General features: G+C 54.0%; 3 protein-coding genes across 5 annotated transcripts in view; 2 read left to right on the plus strand and 1 right to left on the minus strand.

Moving 5' to 3' along the window:
- The first annotated feature begins 699 nt into the window (after positions 1–699).
- DPH7 (diphthamide biosynthesis 7) lies at positions 700–9,608 on the plus strand. 2 transcript variants are annotated; one of them, XM_063175060.1, is made up of 9 exons: positions 700–859; positions 1,481–1,617; positions 2,052–2,139; positions 2,817–2,911; positions 4,467–4,633; positions 5,431–5,503; positions 6,287–6,352; positions 6,508–6,680; positions 7,703–9,608. In XM_063175060.1, exons 1-9 carry the CDS (start codon positions 722–724, stop codon positions 8,311–8,313), a joined length of 1,548 nt encoding a protein of 515 aa, XP_063031130.1. In that variant the 5' UTR covers positions 700–721; the 3' UTR covers positions 8,314–9,608. The 2 variants fall into 2 exon arrangements, with proteins under 2 accessions (XP_063031130.1, XP_063031131.1); XM_063175061.1 differs by lacking the exons at positions 700–859; positions 1,481–1,617 and adding an exon at positions 1,675–1,925.
- Positions 9,609–10,366: 758 nt separating this feature from the next.
- Positions 10,367–11,322, minus strand: MRPL41 (mitochondrial ribosomal protein L41). The gene has a single exon (XM_063175062.1). The coding sequence runs from the start codon at positions 11,015–11,017 to the stop codon at positions 10,610–10,612; it is 408 nt and encodes a 135-aa protein (XP_063031132.1). The 5' UTR covers positions 11,018–11,322; the 3' UTR covers positions 10,367–10,609.
- A 162-nt stretch (positions 11,323–11,484) lies between these two features.
- The window catches only part of PNPLA7 (patatin like phospholipase domain containing 7), a 137,265-nt gene continuing 133,488 nt past the window's right edge, over positions 11,485–15,261 (plus strand). For both annotated transcript variants that reach the window (XM_063174394.1, XM_063174395.1), the window contains exons 1-3: positions 11,485–11,614; positions 12,407–12,441; positions 15,151–15,216. In XM_063174394.1, the coding sequence (XP_063030464.1) occupies positions 11,596–11,614; positions 12,407–12,441; positions 15,151–15,216 (120 nt within the window). In that variant the 5' untranslated portion in view covers positions 11,485–11,595. The remainder of the gene's footprint in view (positions 11,615–12,406; positions 12,442–15,150; positions 15,217–15,261) is intronic.

Genomic DNA, 15,261 nt, shown 5'->3' on the forward strand with positions numbered 1-15,261 from the left:
AAATGTAGGGTTGGTTATGGGAAAGCAGCAAACGGCCCGGCCTGGGCTGATTTCACTCAGGAACGAGACCTTTGGGTCTGCAGGGCTTCCGCCAGGGAGCAGCGGCAATGCAGGCTCCGGGAGAGCGCAGGGAGCGGCACCGCGCTGGGAACGGCTGCGGGCGCATCCCGAGCCGCGGGACCCGCCCTGAGCCGGCGACAGGACCGAGGGGAGAGGGAAAGGACCGAGGGGAGAGGGAAAGGACCGAGGGAGACAGGGAAAGGACCGAGGAGAGAGGGAAAGGACCGAGGAGAGAGGGAAAGGACCGAGGGGACAGGGAAAGGCTCAGGGCAGCGCCCAGGAGCGCTCCGAGCCCCGGAACAGCGGCACCAGCCCGGGTGTGCTCGGGAAGGGCCGGGCTGGGGGATGGCGAGGAAAGGCTGATCCCGGATTTCCCTCGTGAGCGGCTGTCGGGTTCAGGGCAGGGATCCCTCCCGGGGGGCGCTGGAGCCGCAGCCCCTTCCCTCGGCAAGGACGGAGCGGGCGGGAGCTCGGGCAGGCGAGAAGAATCCCCGCACCCCAGCCGGAGCCCCGCGGGTGAGAACAGCCCGGCCGAGGGAAGAGGCGGCTCCAGGGGCAGCTCCGCCCCGGGCCCGCCCTGACCGGGAAGCAGACGGGGCCGGCCCCGCCTCCCCGGAGCCTCCCGGGAGCCGCCCCGGCGGCGCAGCAGGGCCCGGCCGCGATGGCCGCGCCGTGCAGGACGCGCACGCTGCAGGTGGTGGACACGGAGTTCAGCGCGGACGCCGTGGAGTGGTGCCCGGTGGAGGGCTGGCACAGCATCCTGGCCTGCGGCACCTACCACCTGCGCCCGCCCGAGCAGGTGAGCCCGGCCCCGGCCCCGCTCCGGGGCGAGCCCGCGTCCCCATCCCCGCCCGGTGCCGTTCCAGGGCGAACTCCCATCCCCGCCTCTGCCCGGTACCGCTCCGGGGAGAGCCTCGGCCCCATCCCCGTCTCTGCCCGGTACCGCTCCGGGGCCAGCCCCGGCCCCATCCCCGCCTCTGCCCGGTACCGCTCCGGGGCCAGCCCCGGCCCCATCCCCGCCTCTGCCCGGTACCGCTCCGGGGCGAGCCCCGGCCCCATCCCCGCCTCTGCCCGGTACCGCTCTGGGAAGAGCCCCGGCCCCATCGCTGGCCGACACCGCAGCAGGGCGAGCCCAGGTCCCCGCCCGGCCCCGCTCCGGGCGAGCCGCATCCCCGTGCCCGGTTCTGCCCTTCCCCGCCGCGGGGCCGTGCCTTGTCCCAGCTGGGGCGGCTCGAGGGGTCAGAGGGGCCTCTCCGGTGAGCGTGGCTGCCTCCCTTCATCCCTTCTCTCCTTTCATCCCCCGAGGCTGGGACTGCACAAGAGGCAGCCGCAGCCCTGCCCTCGCTCCGAGCAGGATCTCCAGGGAGGAGGCAGAAGCGCGGCTGAGCTTGCCCCGTTCTTTCCCGTGTTTTTGCCACAGAGCGATTCCCGGGGGAGCAGCGGGGCCTGTGACCGGACGGGGCGGCTCTACCTGTACCACTACAACGAGGAGCAGCCCTACATCCCTCTGACCGAGATCCAGCGCATCGACACGGCCGCCATCCTGGACATCAAATGGTAACTCTGGCCCGGCCAGGCTCGGTGCCACCGCAGCACGCTCTGCTCCTCCCGGGATCCTTTTTTGGCATGGCAGCAACAGCAATAGTTACTAATGGAACAGTTCCTGACTTCTCAGAAGGAAATACTTTCCAGTTTGTTCCAATGAGCAAAGACTGCCTTGTTTCTCTTTTATACTTTCTGCTTACTGGACTGGTCATGACTTTGTACCTCATTTATTTATATAATAACATATAGTAGATCTCCCTTGTACAGAATCCTCTCCTTGCAGGTGTGTGGGAACTTGAGGAGCCTTAGATTTTCTTAATGTAAGATTTTTTTTTTTAGTTACGTACCTTCTCCTTGTGCATGTTGGAATGAAAGTTATGGCTTTGCTCTATTCCTAAAATACAAGAAAGATGGACATTGGAGACTTGTTTAACTTGATCTTTTAGGTGCCACATTCCTGTTGCAGAACATCCCATGGCTGGCATTGCAAACTCCACAGGTGCTGTGGAATTTTTCCACCTGACTGGAAGTGAGGTGGGTGGATGCAGTGCCTGCTGCTGCTGAAGCTGTTTTAAGCCATGTTTGCTACATCTCTGCATTTACTGGTAGTGTGTATAGGCTTGCAGGAAAGCTGGTTTCCATGGCTTCCTCAGCATGCTTAGCTTTTTAAATACTTCTTTTGTCCTCTGATAATGTTTGTCATAAATTCTATGAACTTGTTCATGGTGCCAGAGAGCTGGGCTGGGCTCTACCCATCTGCAAATTGGGGAGGGGAGGCAGGAAGAGGGAACAAGCAAACCCTGGAAATAAGTATGGCCTGACTGGGAAACATCAGAAAGTGCAAAGCTGGTAAAAGCAGGGAGGATTTTTGGAGTGGGGTGAGAGAAGAGGGTGATCAGAGCCACTCTCACAGAGTGTAAGGGAATTCAGCAGTCAGGTCACCACTTCTGCTGCATTTCATTGCTTCCTGAGAAGCAGCAGAGTTTAAGGGGGGTTTGGTGGGAGATGAGCAGCAGAAGGGTGGGATCCTGTGTGTGCACGTTTGCCCCTCAGCCAGCACTGGATGATTGTACAGTGCTGTGGCACATTTCATTGCTTCTTTGCTGTGGGACCCTCATTTGCTCATCAGTCTGTGGAAAACCTGCTCTGGGAAGCAGTGCACTTATCATTATGTGCCTGCTGTCCTAATGCAGTGCTTTTGTTTCCAGTAGAAGAACAGCTGCATGTTGGAGCCACGCTTCAGGGTGGATCTGGGGGCACAGCGCCTGGCCCTGTCCTTGGACTGGTCCACTGGACGAGAGCAGTGGTGAGGATGGGAGAGGGAGGCTGGGGCTGCACCCAGGGTGTGGGGGACAGCTTCAGGAGAAGTTGAGGGCTTGGATGAAGCAGTCTTTAGTGGTTTTGACTCTCTTGATCCCAGCTGGCTCCCTGGCCCTGCTCTAGAAGTTGCTCTTTCCAGAGTAAGGGTAACAGGAACACAAACAGTGTGGCCACTGGAACAGGAGCAGAGACTAATCCAACAACAAATGGGAGGTTGTGCTTTGGGGAATGGCAGCAGGTGAGCCAGGGATGTGTCCTCTGCTGCCTTTGTTAAAAGGAAGGACCAGAATGGGATGCAAATGGAGCTGCTGGTACCAACTCTGCTGTAAGAACAGCTGAAATTTTAGTGTGGAGTTCTCCTTAAGAACTGCTAATAATAGCACATGTAGGAAGTTTAATCATGGGTTAGTGAGAAACAGGAGAGAATTGGTGTGGAAGTGGCTCCTTCTTCTCTCAACTGCTCATACATGAGAGTTCAGAAATGGCATTGCTGTGTGAAATAAGCTGAATTAGCTGTACCTTGAAGGGGGGGAGGGGTTCATGTATTCTGTAGGTGCAGAGTGGTGCCTTGGGTGTGAGGCTGGAAACCTTGGGGATCAGGCAGTCATTGCTTAATGCTGTAGGGCAAATTTGCTAATTAAAGCCATTTCTGTGTGTGCTAATGTGTTAATGAGCAAGTAGAATTGCCAGTTAGACTTCCTTCTTACATTCCTCCTTTATTTTGTCTCTGTCCTTCATGATAAATGATTGTTGCCATGATGAAATGCCCCTTTAAACCTGTCATTGTTGTCACTTGAGAGAACAGTAACTTCTCCTAGAAGCCAAATGTCCATTGTTCACATCTCTGCAGGAAGGGGGTGGCCCTGTATCTCTTATGTGGCAATTTGGGAGATTCAGATTTTGGGAGTGTGGTTGAATAATTTCATACAGAACTGGAAAGAAGCCCCAGGCCACCAAAGCAGTGCCTGCAGTTGCAGGTAACCAAACAGAAGGGACCTAGCTCATGTCAGGGAATGGCAGAAAATCTGTGCTCTGGGAATTGCAAAACATTTGCCAGTGCTCCAAGGTCATTGTGTCTAGAAACTGTAACTGTACTGTGGCACAGGAAGAGAGCAGGAAAGGTCAGGATCAGCTTTGGCTTTCAGTGATAGCAAAGAAATAAAACATCTCTTTGTACTCCAGAAGAGGGAAGAGGCTCTGAAAGGGCATTGTCAGTCTGACTTGGAGGAAAAAAAAAAAAAAGAACCCTCTTCACATGGAATTTGTTTATTGATGTACTGTGAACCATGTAAGAAGTCTGCATCTCTGAGAAAGATGAGAGCCAGTAGTGGTTCTTTCCCTGACCTGGGTGTGAGTGGTTGCTCCCTGTGAGAGCAGGGAGTGGCAGACACTAGGGCAGGTGATTTTAAGATGAAGCTGGAAAGAATTGTATGAATGTGTCATTGCTGGCACCATGCTGCCAGTCTCTGCCAGTGTTTATTTGAATTGAAATATTTGATTGTGGCAGTAATTCCCAATGTTTTTTGTGTACCCTGCTGTAGTGGATGTCCTTTAAGAGTGATCAGCAGTGATTCAGAGGGGAAGCTGAATCTTTTCTCCATAGATGAATCTGCTCCTTCTGTGCATGTCCTGAACCAGTGGGAAGCACACAAATTTGAGGCCTGGATTGCTGCTTTTAATTACTGGGACATTGATATTGTGTATTCAGGTCTGTATGGGCTGGGAGTCCCCTTGGGGGCTGTTGGGGAGGGGCCCCTTGTTTGGGGATGTGTTCCTTTGGGTTTTACTTGCCAGGGTTGGGTGAGCTGCTTGCAGCACCCCTTGGCAGAGCTGGGTCCTCTGATTAGGGGTGAAAGGCTTCTTTTCTTGATGGTGGAAAGGGGTTGGAAGCTGTACCCTGAAAACTGTATTTTGGGTGACTATTGGTGAAAAAGATTATATCCTCCTGCAGTATGCTAAGAGCCAGAGAGCTCTTTGAGTCCAGTCTTTATGACTTCTGTTATTTTTCTTACCAAAGAGGAGGCTACCACCATATTGCCACCACTTGTGTTTTCTGTGGTGATGAGCATTGGGAGCCTGATGTGATTTTTTGTGTGTCTGTTAAATTCTGAGAGATCCCAGGGCTGGAAAGCATCAGCTCTGTGTCACAGACTGCCCTGAGCAGGAAGGGACCACCAGGATCATCAATCCAACCCAGCCCCCCCAGCAGCCCCAGCCTGGGCACCCCTGGCAGCGCTGCCCAAAGGCTCCTGCAGCTCTGGCAGCCTCGGGGCCGTGCCCATTCCCTGGGCAGCCTGGGCAGTGCCAGCACCCTCTGGGGGCAGAGCCTTGCCCTGAGCTCCAGCCTGAGCTGCCCTGGCCCAGCCCCAGCCGTGCCCTGGCTCCTGTCCCTGGCCCAGAGCAGAGGTGGGAGCTGCCCCTCGGGAGGAGCTGCAGCCCCCTGGCACTGCTTTGCCCCATGCTCAGGGCTGGTGCTGAGGGTGACAGTGTTTTGTCCCTGGGCAGGAGGGGATGACAGCCTGCTCAAGGGCTGGGACACCAGGTGCAGTCCAGAGGCTCCAGTCTTCACCAGCAGGAGGTGAGTGAGACCTGTCCATGCCCAGCCCTCCAGCAGTGGGTGGGAACACTCGCTGCTGCCCTGCCCCTGGCCAAGCCACTGAATTCGGACACGTGCAGTGATAGTGGGTCCTGCTTCTGCCTCCCTTGGGAAATGGAGGCATCTATTCGTTTCAACCTTAAGTTGTTCTGATGAAAGAAACTTTCTTCTCTTTGTCCTTTAACACATTAAACCAAGTGCTGACGTCCACATGTAAAGAAGGTGGTAGTTTCTTTCTAAAAAAGGATGATCCTGGTGTACACTTTTATTTTGGCAATTTTTGTGTGTGTTAAATTTGGATATATTATAATGGAATGTGTTTTAGAAAATTTTTTTTCTCCACTGTTTAGTTGTTTGAAGTGATCTCTTTTCTATCTTATTTAAAAAAATGGTTAAAACAATATACACAGCTCTCCAGTGGAATTCTGTATGTAAATTTAAATTACACTGGGGACTATCGTTATGGAAATACTGATTTTGGGAGTAAAGTTTCCTGGGAATGGAGTTGTTCTGCTGGAATTCTTAGGGCCTTTGAGCAGCAGTTTATGGGGTAAATATTACTAGAAAATACTTGTGCTGAGAGATGGTGTGAGTAGGAGTTTTGTCCCTGATGGACTCTGTAGATGAAACTCTGCTTGGGTAGGTCACTGGACTGAAATTTAGAGCTTACCTCTCCTGAGACACCTTGATGAAATAATGTGGACTGAAAATCCTTTAAATTCAAGGAAGAAGCCCTTCTCAAAATGCTGTCTCTTCCCCCTGCAGACATTCCATGGGTGTGTGCAGCATTCAGTGCAGTCCCCACCGGGAGAATCTCCTGGCCACAGGCAGGTGAGTCCCTTGCAGCTCTCCCCTGGTGTGCCAGCCCTGGTTGTGCTGCTGCCTCTGCAGAAACTCCATGTGGTGCAGAGCATGTGGCCTTTCCTGCCTCTGTTCTGTGCCCTGACCTGGCTGTGCTTTTCTGCCTGTTGGTGTTGTGTCCCCAGCTACGATGAGCACGTGCTGCTGTGGGACACCAGGAACATGAGGCAGCCTCTGGCTGACACCCACGTGGAAGGGGGGGTGTGGAGGCTGAAGTGGCACCCCACGTGTGACTTTGTGCTCCTGGCAGCCTGCATGCAGAGTGGCTTCAAGATCCTGGACTGCCGTGGGAGCCTGGGTGAGTGTCTGGGGACAGAGGTGCTGCAGGGCTGCTCTGGGGAGCAGAGGTGCTGCTGTGCTCCTTTGCTGCCCCCAGGGTCATGGGGAGCTCCAGCTCCTGCTGGAATGTCTGAGATGGTGTTAACAGCCATAGTTCTGTTCCAGTTTGAGGGAACTTCCAGCTTTTCCACATCTGGGCACTCTCTTGGCCTGCTTGGTTGTGCCAAGGCCCTGTCCCTGTTTGTGTCTAAATGTCTTGTAACTTTTTTTTCATGGAGGAAAGCCTTTGTGTTTGGTGTGAGGGCACAGCCACTCTGGGTTTGTGTGCATTGTGATGGTTCAGAGAGGTTCTGACTGTCAGGTGGTGCTTGCCTGTTAGCAGGAGTCAGTGACCTGCAGGGGAGTCAGTTATTGCCTCAGGAAGGAAGTGCTCTGCAGCCTGGTTAATCCAGAATAACATCAACAAGCCCTTCATGTGAATGATGAGGTACTTCATGGTGGAAAAGCTGTTTGCATTCACATCACAAATGCAGTCTGACAGAGGATGGTTGGGTTCCTGGGATCTCCAGACCTGGGGCAGACCAACAGCTTAGGAAATGAGGATGGCATTTCTGTGTGGGGGAGGAAGGAACTCACTGTGAGGGTCAGATGCTGCAAGCTGACAGGAAGAACATCTGCAGTGTGTTAATAACCAGAACCTGGCAATCCCCCAGGTGTGTTCATGGCTCAGTGGAGGTTGTGGTGTGACCAGTCTGGTCTGTCTTGAGCCTTTGTAGGCACTTTGAATAGTGATGCTCTTTAATCTCATGCATGTTAAACCCTCTTCTCCTCTGCTACTGACCCAGGAGGAACCATTAAGAGATGGCTGAAAAATGTTCAGTACCTCATTCCTCCTGCTTCACTCAGTGGTGAAAAAGGGAATAACCAGAGAACTCTTCCCATGAGACACAGCCAGTGCTGGAGTGGCTGCTGAGCACTCTGCCACAGCCCACAACTTGATTTCTAAGTCATTTCACTTATCTTTTTTTCTTTTTTTTCAAGCTGAAAACACAGAGGAGTGTATCATCCTGTCATCCTATGTCCTGCACAATTCCTTGGCCTATGGGGCTGACTGGTCAAGGCTGTGTCCAAGGGATTCCTTGCCTGCCAGCCAGGACCTTGCTGCTGCGTGCCAGCCTCAGGAGGAGCTCGTGGCAGCCTCAGGGCAAGGAGATGAGAGGCTCAATTTGCAGGTCCAGAACCTGAAGATAATTTATGAGTCTCCCACAGCTACTTTTGATGTAATCCTGGATGAGGAGAGTGAAAGCCCTGCTGTGGCACCCACAGGGGCAGGGCCAAAGCTGGCTGGGGATGCTGGACTGCTCAGGGGCTCTGGTTTAAAAGGAGGTTTAGATTTGGCTGCCCAAGGGGCAGATCCTGGGTCAGCCAGTGGCTCTGACTCAGGAGCCAAGAGAGCCAATGGAATGGGGCTGGACAGAGGCTGTGACCCAGCCAGGTCTCCAGACAGCCCCAAAGAAATGAGCATTGTGGCCACTTGTTCTTTCTATGACAACATCCTCCATGTCTGGAAGTGGGAGATGAGCCTGGTGACCCCTCCAGATGTGCCAAGTCCCAGATCTCCATCCAAAGGAACAGCTGGAAGTCTGCATTGACCAGTCCCAATGGAAGAGGGGGAAAACTGAACTGAGAGTGAGAGCTGAACTCAATGCCCTGACTTCTGCTGGGCTTTCCCATCTTGCTGCTGAGCCTGGGAGTCCTTCAGGGCCAACACTGATGGGATTCCTGATGTTCAATTTGAGCACAGAGGGAAGCCTTTGCTCAGAGGCCTGTGGTCATGGCCAGACAGGTCTATTTTGTTTTTCCCTTCATGTCCCAGTTCCTCTCACAGGCTGCTGCTTTGTACCTCAGATCTGACCCTTCCAAGGCTGGTTTCCATTTCACAGTGGATCTGTCAGGCCCCTTCCCCTCCTCCCTCACAAACAAGACTTGTTTGTGCTGCTGTGCAGACCCAGTAAGTGATCAGCAGGGCTCCTGAATGGCTCAGAAAAGCCCCTGAGCAGAGGCTGGGCTGTGTGATGGAGGAGAGCTCAGGCAGGCCAGATGCAGGGCAGTGTGCTCACAGTGATGTTTAACAGACAAGCTGTGGTTCAGAAGGAAGTGCAGACTCTGTGTGATGGGAGGTGCTGGGGGATCCTCCTTGTCAGGGTCCTGGTGCTTCTCCATCATTTTCCATCACTCATCACCTGCCTGCAGATTCCTTCATCATTCCCAGCTGAGCACACCCTGGCTCAGGTAAATCCTGTAGTGACCCCACCACCTTTTAGTGCCACTCACCCACCCCCACGGCCTCTCTGTATTCAGCTCATTCTTTCTGCTCTCCACAGAGCCACCTTTAGGTCCAAAGTCAAGCTCAGTTTTTAAAAGGTGAACAGCTTTAAGATCAAAACCTCCAAAAAGTATAAGTGGTGTTTCTTGACATCTTTTTAAATTTAAAGTAAGTACAGAAACCAAAATCTTAACAGCATTGCCCTAACTACCTCCAGGAATGGCTGCAGGATTTCTCATGGTTGCTCCATCAGCTCTCTTTTTTCACTGTGAAACATCAGCAAAACCCTTTCTGGAACATTTCTCTACTCCTAGAAACAAAAGACCAGCTTAAACTAGATCAGTAACCTTTAGCTTGCACGGTTTGTCTTTGAGGGTCCTAAAGAATGAGTTGTGTGGAGGGAAAGAAACACCAGCAACAGGTCTCTGTGTAACAGTGCTGCAGCAGATGAGAACTTTGCTGCTTTGTAACCCCCTTCTCAAGGGTGAATGTGTATTTTAGCAAACATTCTGGAGCAGTTACATGAAGATTCATATTAGTAATGAAAACAAGAGCTTTTGCTAAAGAAAAAAACAAACATGCTATTTTTGGATGTTTCTAAAATAAAGCCGATATAAGCAATTTATCTTGTTTTGGTTGAGTTTTAAAAATCAAGTTACTTGACAGTCCTTGTGAGGAGCTCCTGCCCTGGCCTGGGACACCTGGGGCTCCAGGGGTGGATATTCTTTGGGAGGCAGAGTGGACCAGCCAGTTTCCTGGGAAAGCCGAGGGTGTGTCCCTGTGTCTGTTTGAAAGGTTGTAATGGCTTTTATTGCCCTGTCGGAGCAGGGAACAGCCCCAGGGCAGCGAGGCTGGAGGGTGACACCCACTGGGACCAGCCCGGTTTGGGCTTTGGGCCAGGCCTGGCTTTGCTCAGAGCAATGAGGATCCAGCTGCGATCTCCTTCCATGGGCTGTGAGGGAAATGAGGGGGTGAAGAGCACGCTGGAAATGGCAGCAAAGGGCAGAGGATTTCCTGCTCTCCAGCCCTGCATCCCCCTCCAGGCACCTGCCAAGGCTCCCAAGGGAAGGGCTGAAAGGCCACGGAGGCAGTAACAGCCACATGTGTGGGACTGGTTCTGATCAGCTCCGCAGGAGGGGAACAAAGCAGAGCTCAGTTAGAAAAGCTGTTAGAAAGCCTTCCCCATCCCCAGCCAGCCCACTGTGGCTCATCCTTGTGTCACTGGGGCTGCAGCACCCCCACTCCATCACAGCCCTGCCCAGCCCCGAAAATGTGGGGTTTGAACCCCCCACACCACCCTAAGGACTCATCTGTCACCCCCTCACAGACCATCCACTCATCTTCCTTCCTTTCTCCCAGAGCGAACGTTTCAGTCTTAATTTAATTTTTAAAGTTTAATTCTTCAACTTTGCAGTACTTTTTTATTTAGAAACGCCATGGATTCCTCATCCTCGGAACCCCAGGGAGGGCTCTGTTCACCAGGCACAGCTGTCTCGCAGAGCATCACCAGTCACACCGCAGATTTCAATCAGGTATCACAGAAGAACAAGGCAGAAGGATTTGCTCTGCTGTTCAGAGAGGGATCCTGTCCCGCGTTGCCCGGCGCTATCTCCGCCCGCTCCCTACCGCACGTAGTTCTTGGGGAAGAGCTGGAAGAGCTTGCCCTCCTGCGTGGGCTCGAAGCCGTACTTCTCCAGGTTGTTGGGGTCGAACGTGCCGTCCTTCACGTCCTTCTCGATGCGCGGAGCCACCAGCTGGTCAAAGAGCTGCTTGGCCGTCATGGGCGGCTCGGAGCCCTCGGGGGCGCGGTACGACACGTAGGGCCGCAGCTTGAAGCCCGTCAGGTCGGGCACGACGAACTCGGGCACCATCTCCTTGACGAGGAGGAACTTCTTGTTGCGGGTGAGCACGCCCAGCTTCTTGGCACCGCGGCCCTTGTTGTGGCTCCGCGGGCCGCGCTTGCTGGTGAACGGCGACAGGCGGTCGGCACCGCGCACCAGCCCGCGGACCAGCTGGGTCAGCAGCCCCATGCCGGGTACCGAGGGCTCAGCGGGACTGGAACCGGACCCTGAGTGCACCGAGGGCTCAGCGGGGCTGGAACCGGGCCCTGAGGGCACCGGGGGCTCAGTGAGCCGGGCCGGTGCCTGAGGGCAGCCGGCAGCTCAGAGAGACCGGAGCGGTCCCTGCGGAATTAGCGAGTCCCGGAGAGCACCCGGGCAGCCCAGCGGAGGCGGAGCCGGTCCCTGCGAGCACCGGGAGCTCCCGAACGGGGCCGGGTCCGGGCTCCCCTCACGGCCCAGAGCGGCCCCGCGGCGCTCCCGCCTCCGCACACCCCAACACCGCCCGCTCCCATTGGCCGGGCCGCGCCAGCCAATCAGCAATGCCGGTGCTGCCCGCGCGCCGAACGGCTCCAGGGGGGTTTTTCCCGCCAATCAGCAGCGAGCGGCCCGAGGGTGGGCGGGGCCTGGCGCGGCCGCGCCCCCTGGCGGCAGCGGGCGGGGTCTGCGCTCGGCGCCCTTCGCCCCCGGCCCGGGGACCGGGAACGACGGGGACAGGGACAGGGACAGAGACCGGGGCTGGCACCGGCACCGCGACCGGCTCCGGGGTGATGGCAGGGGAAGGAGCAGGTGAGAGGGTGCCGGGAATCGCCGGAGCGCGGCGGCGGGCGCGGGCCTGGCGGGCTGGTGCAGCCGCGCGGTGCCCCCGGCGGTGCCGGTGCCCCAGGCCCGGCGGAAGGAGTTGCTTTTGTTGTTGTTGTTGTTGTTGTCTTGTTCGGAGCCCTTGTGCCAAGATCCAGCCTGGCGGAGCCGGGCCGGGAGAGTGACCCCGGTCCAGCCGGGAGAGCACCCGGGTCCGGCCGGGGGTGCCCATGAGGGTGACCCGCGGTCGGTGCCGGTCCCTGCCCGGGCCGGATCGGGGCTGTTGTCCCGGGCTGTGACCGGGCAGGGTCGGTGCTGTCACCGGGCTGTCCCCGAGCTGTCTCCGGGCTGTCTCCGGGCAGGGTCAGTGCTGTCCCCGAACTGTCCCCGGGGCTGTCCGCAGGCAGGGTCGGTGTTGTCCCCGAGCTGTCCCCGCTCTGTCCCGTCCCGGTGTTCGCTCTCCGTAGGGACCGGCGCTGGCTCCGGCCGTGCCGCCGGGCACGGGGCTCTCCCGCCGGGCACGGGGCTCTCCCGCAGCTCTCTCGGTGTGCAGCGGCTCCCGGGGCGCTCCCGCCGGGATCCCCGTGCTGTGAAGGTTCTTCGGGAGAGTCCCGGCCCCCAGCGCTTCACTGCTGGGTTTTATTGCTCAGCACACAGGGAGGATAAAGTTAAAAAGTTATTGCTCCTCTTGCGTTGTTCAAGAGTTTGCATGGGAAGCTGCGGTCATCTCTTAACTCAGTCTTCTCTTTGTTTTTCTCTTTGCTCCTGCCGCTCCTCCAGACATGGATGAAGGAGACAATAACACCAGCCTTCAGGTACAATATGCTTTGCTCTTATTTTTGGACTTATTTATTTCCCTGTGAGCGTTTCCAGAAGCTGAAAGCAGCTGTGCCTAATTTGATAGCATTTTGGGACCATGCCTTTAGGTGCTTTTACTTTGAAAGAGCCTTTCCTGCTGGGAGTTTTGTCCTTTCAAACTTTTGAGGATTGGTCCCATTTTATTGAGTGTGTTGTGTGTGTTTTATTTCTTGCAGACCATTCATGCTCTGCTTCATATTCTAAACTGTTTTAATAATACTATGATCTAAATACTCCATTAATATATATTTCTTTATTTATATACAATAAAGTATTGTATATAGTATTTTATACATTAGTATACAATACTTCATTTAAATACATTTTTATCCTAAAGAAGGAGGAATTGCAGAATTCTGGCAAACTGCACTTCTTACTTTTGTTTTTAATCACACATGTGAAACTCACAGGCCAAAAAGGCACATGATGCTTTCCCTAGTTGTGAAAAACAAACCCCATGAGAGGAAATAGTTCTCAACTGAAAAACACACACAATGTACTTGTACACAGCTAACAGCGTTTTGTGAAAATCCAGGTTCTGTAGTCAAAACAAGGCACGGGTGTCTCTGAGCTGTGAGGAAGCCTTGTGTTTGGGCTAATCCCAATTTTCAGTCCTTGTTCTCAGGGCTGATAAGCCTTTCCCTCCCCTGCCTGCCCAGGGAATGTGTCAGTGTTTGCCTTGGATTGCAGTGAGGAGTGGCTGGACTCTCAGCAGTGCTGGGTGCTGGACCCTGGATGGGTGTGAGCTGCCCTTGTGGGGCTGCTGCATGTTTGCACTGGTTGCTGCTCAGCCCCGAGTTTCCTTGAGTTAAGGAAACCTGGACAGCAGGAAGCAGAGGGACAGGACAAGGGGGAATGGCCCCCTTGCCTTTCTGTGCTCAGCTGGGAATGATGAAGGAATCTGCAGGCAGGTGATGAGTGATGGAAAATGATGGAGAAGCACCAGGACCCTGACAAGGAGGATCCCCCAGCACCTCCCATCACACAGAGTCTGCACTTCCTTCTGAACCACAGCTTGTCTGTTAAACATCACTGTGAGCACACTGCCCTGCATCTGGCCTGCCTGAGCTCTCCTCCATCACACAGCCCAGCCTCTGCTCAGGGGCTTTTCTGAGCCATTCAGGAGCCCTGCTGATCACTTACTGGGTCTGCACAGCAGCACAAACAAGTCTTGTTTGTGAGGGAGGAGGGGAAGGGGCCTGACAGATCCACTGTGAAATGCAAACCAGCCTTGGAAGGGTCAGATCTGAGGTACAAAGCAGCAAAGCTCTTTGTGCCAGTCCATGCTCTGGGCTCATGTTCACATGCAGGGTGGTCCCACAGGTGTTGCCTTCAATGAGAGGAAATGTTGAGGGTTTCCTGGGTTGGGGTGCTGAGCACAGCCCTCCTCAGAGAGGAGCTGCCCTGGTGACTCGGCTGTGACCTCATTCCTGCCCCGGAGCTGTCACTGCCCTCACTGACACAGCTCAGGTGTCAGCTCAGCTCAGCCTGGCTGCTTTGCTTCCTCTGCTTGTCCACAGGGATTGTCCAGGCTGGGACAGATCCCCCTGGGGCTGAGCAGGGCAATATCACACTGTCACTCATGAAAACTTTGCAAAAACCTCTCAGGGGTTCTTGGAGCTCTGAATTTCATCTTCCCCTTGTTGCTTTTCTGCACTGCAGCCCCAGCCTGGGCATGTTTGTGTTTTATTCTTTTCCCCGTGGATTTGTTTCTCCCCTTGCAGCAGCAATGTGAGTGTCAGTTGGCAATTACTATTTTTGGTGTTATTTGAGATCATACAGGCCTGGGGAACAGCAGAACTACCCCTGTCCCAGTGTCCCTGACACTGTCAAGGGGAAATAAATGCATTAAGTGACCAGAGCAGACTTCACCAGGAACTCTGTGTCACCAGGTGTTCTACCTGTTGCTGACACATCTTCAGCTTTTATTTTTTTTCAAAATCTTGTGACTTTTCACTGCAATCCCATGAGTAATAGTCTGATAACAATAGTGACAGAGTTAGTTTGACTCATATTGGGAAGATAAACATTGAAGTGCTGAAGAGACCTGAGAAGGCAAAGTGAGCACAGGGATCTGTGTGAGGATGACTGGTCTGGCAGGAGTTTCCTTTGTGCTGTAAAACTGGAATTAATTCCATTAGAGAGACCAGTTTGGTGACTTGGTGTGCTCTTCATTTTTCTCTTGGTGGCACAGCTGAGTTCAGCTCTGATCCAGGTCTGGAAAGAGGGGCAGGAATGGGACCTGAGCTGTGTGTAGTGCTTAATTCAAGTGCTTTTAAGGTTCAAGACTTAGAGGGGGGTGTATTTGTCCTTGTACTCACATTGTTTTCACTTGTTCCTAAGAATTGTTTTAACTTTCCCTCCTTTCTCTCAAGTTTTGGCTTGTCATTTCTGAGACAGTTTTAAGTGCTAGGTTTTATTCCTGAGTGACAATGATGGGCACAGGTCCCAGGACAGCACAGCTGAGCTCATGTGCTTCATCTGCTTTTTATGTGACTTTAATATGCTGGTTTGTGACTTGTTCTTTTCAGTCTCATAAAGTCCTTTGCATTCCATTCTCATCCTTGTTGTTCTGAATAACATAGAGGGATTTAAAAAAGTGTTCATCTGTGTTTGACCCTGGTTTAGCAACACAAAACTAATTTCACTTTCCCTTTTCTTGCCAGGCTGTGGTGACAGGAGCTGGGACCCCCATCCTGCAGTTTGTGGAGGACAGGATCCAGACCACCATGGTAAAGTGGAGCTGCAGTCAGCAGCTGGCTGAGGGCTGGGAGTGC

The sequence above is a fragment of the Melospiza melodia genome, chromosome 22 (genome assembly GCF_035770615.1).
Source record: "Melospiza melodia melodia isolate bMelMel2 chromosome 22, bMelMel2.pri, whole genome shotgun sequence".
NCBI lineage: Eukaryota > Metazoa > Chordata > Aves > Passeriformes > Passerellidae > Melospiza > Melospiza melodia.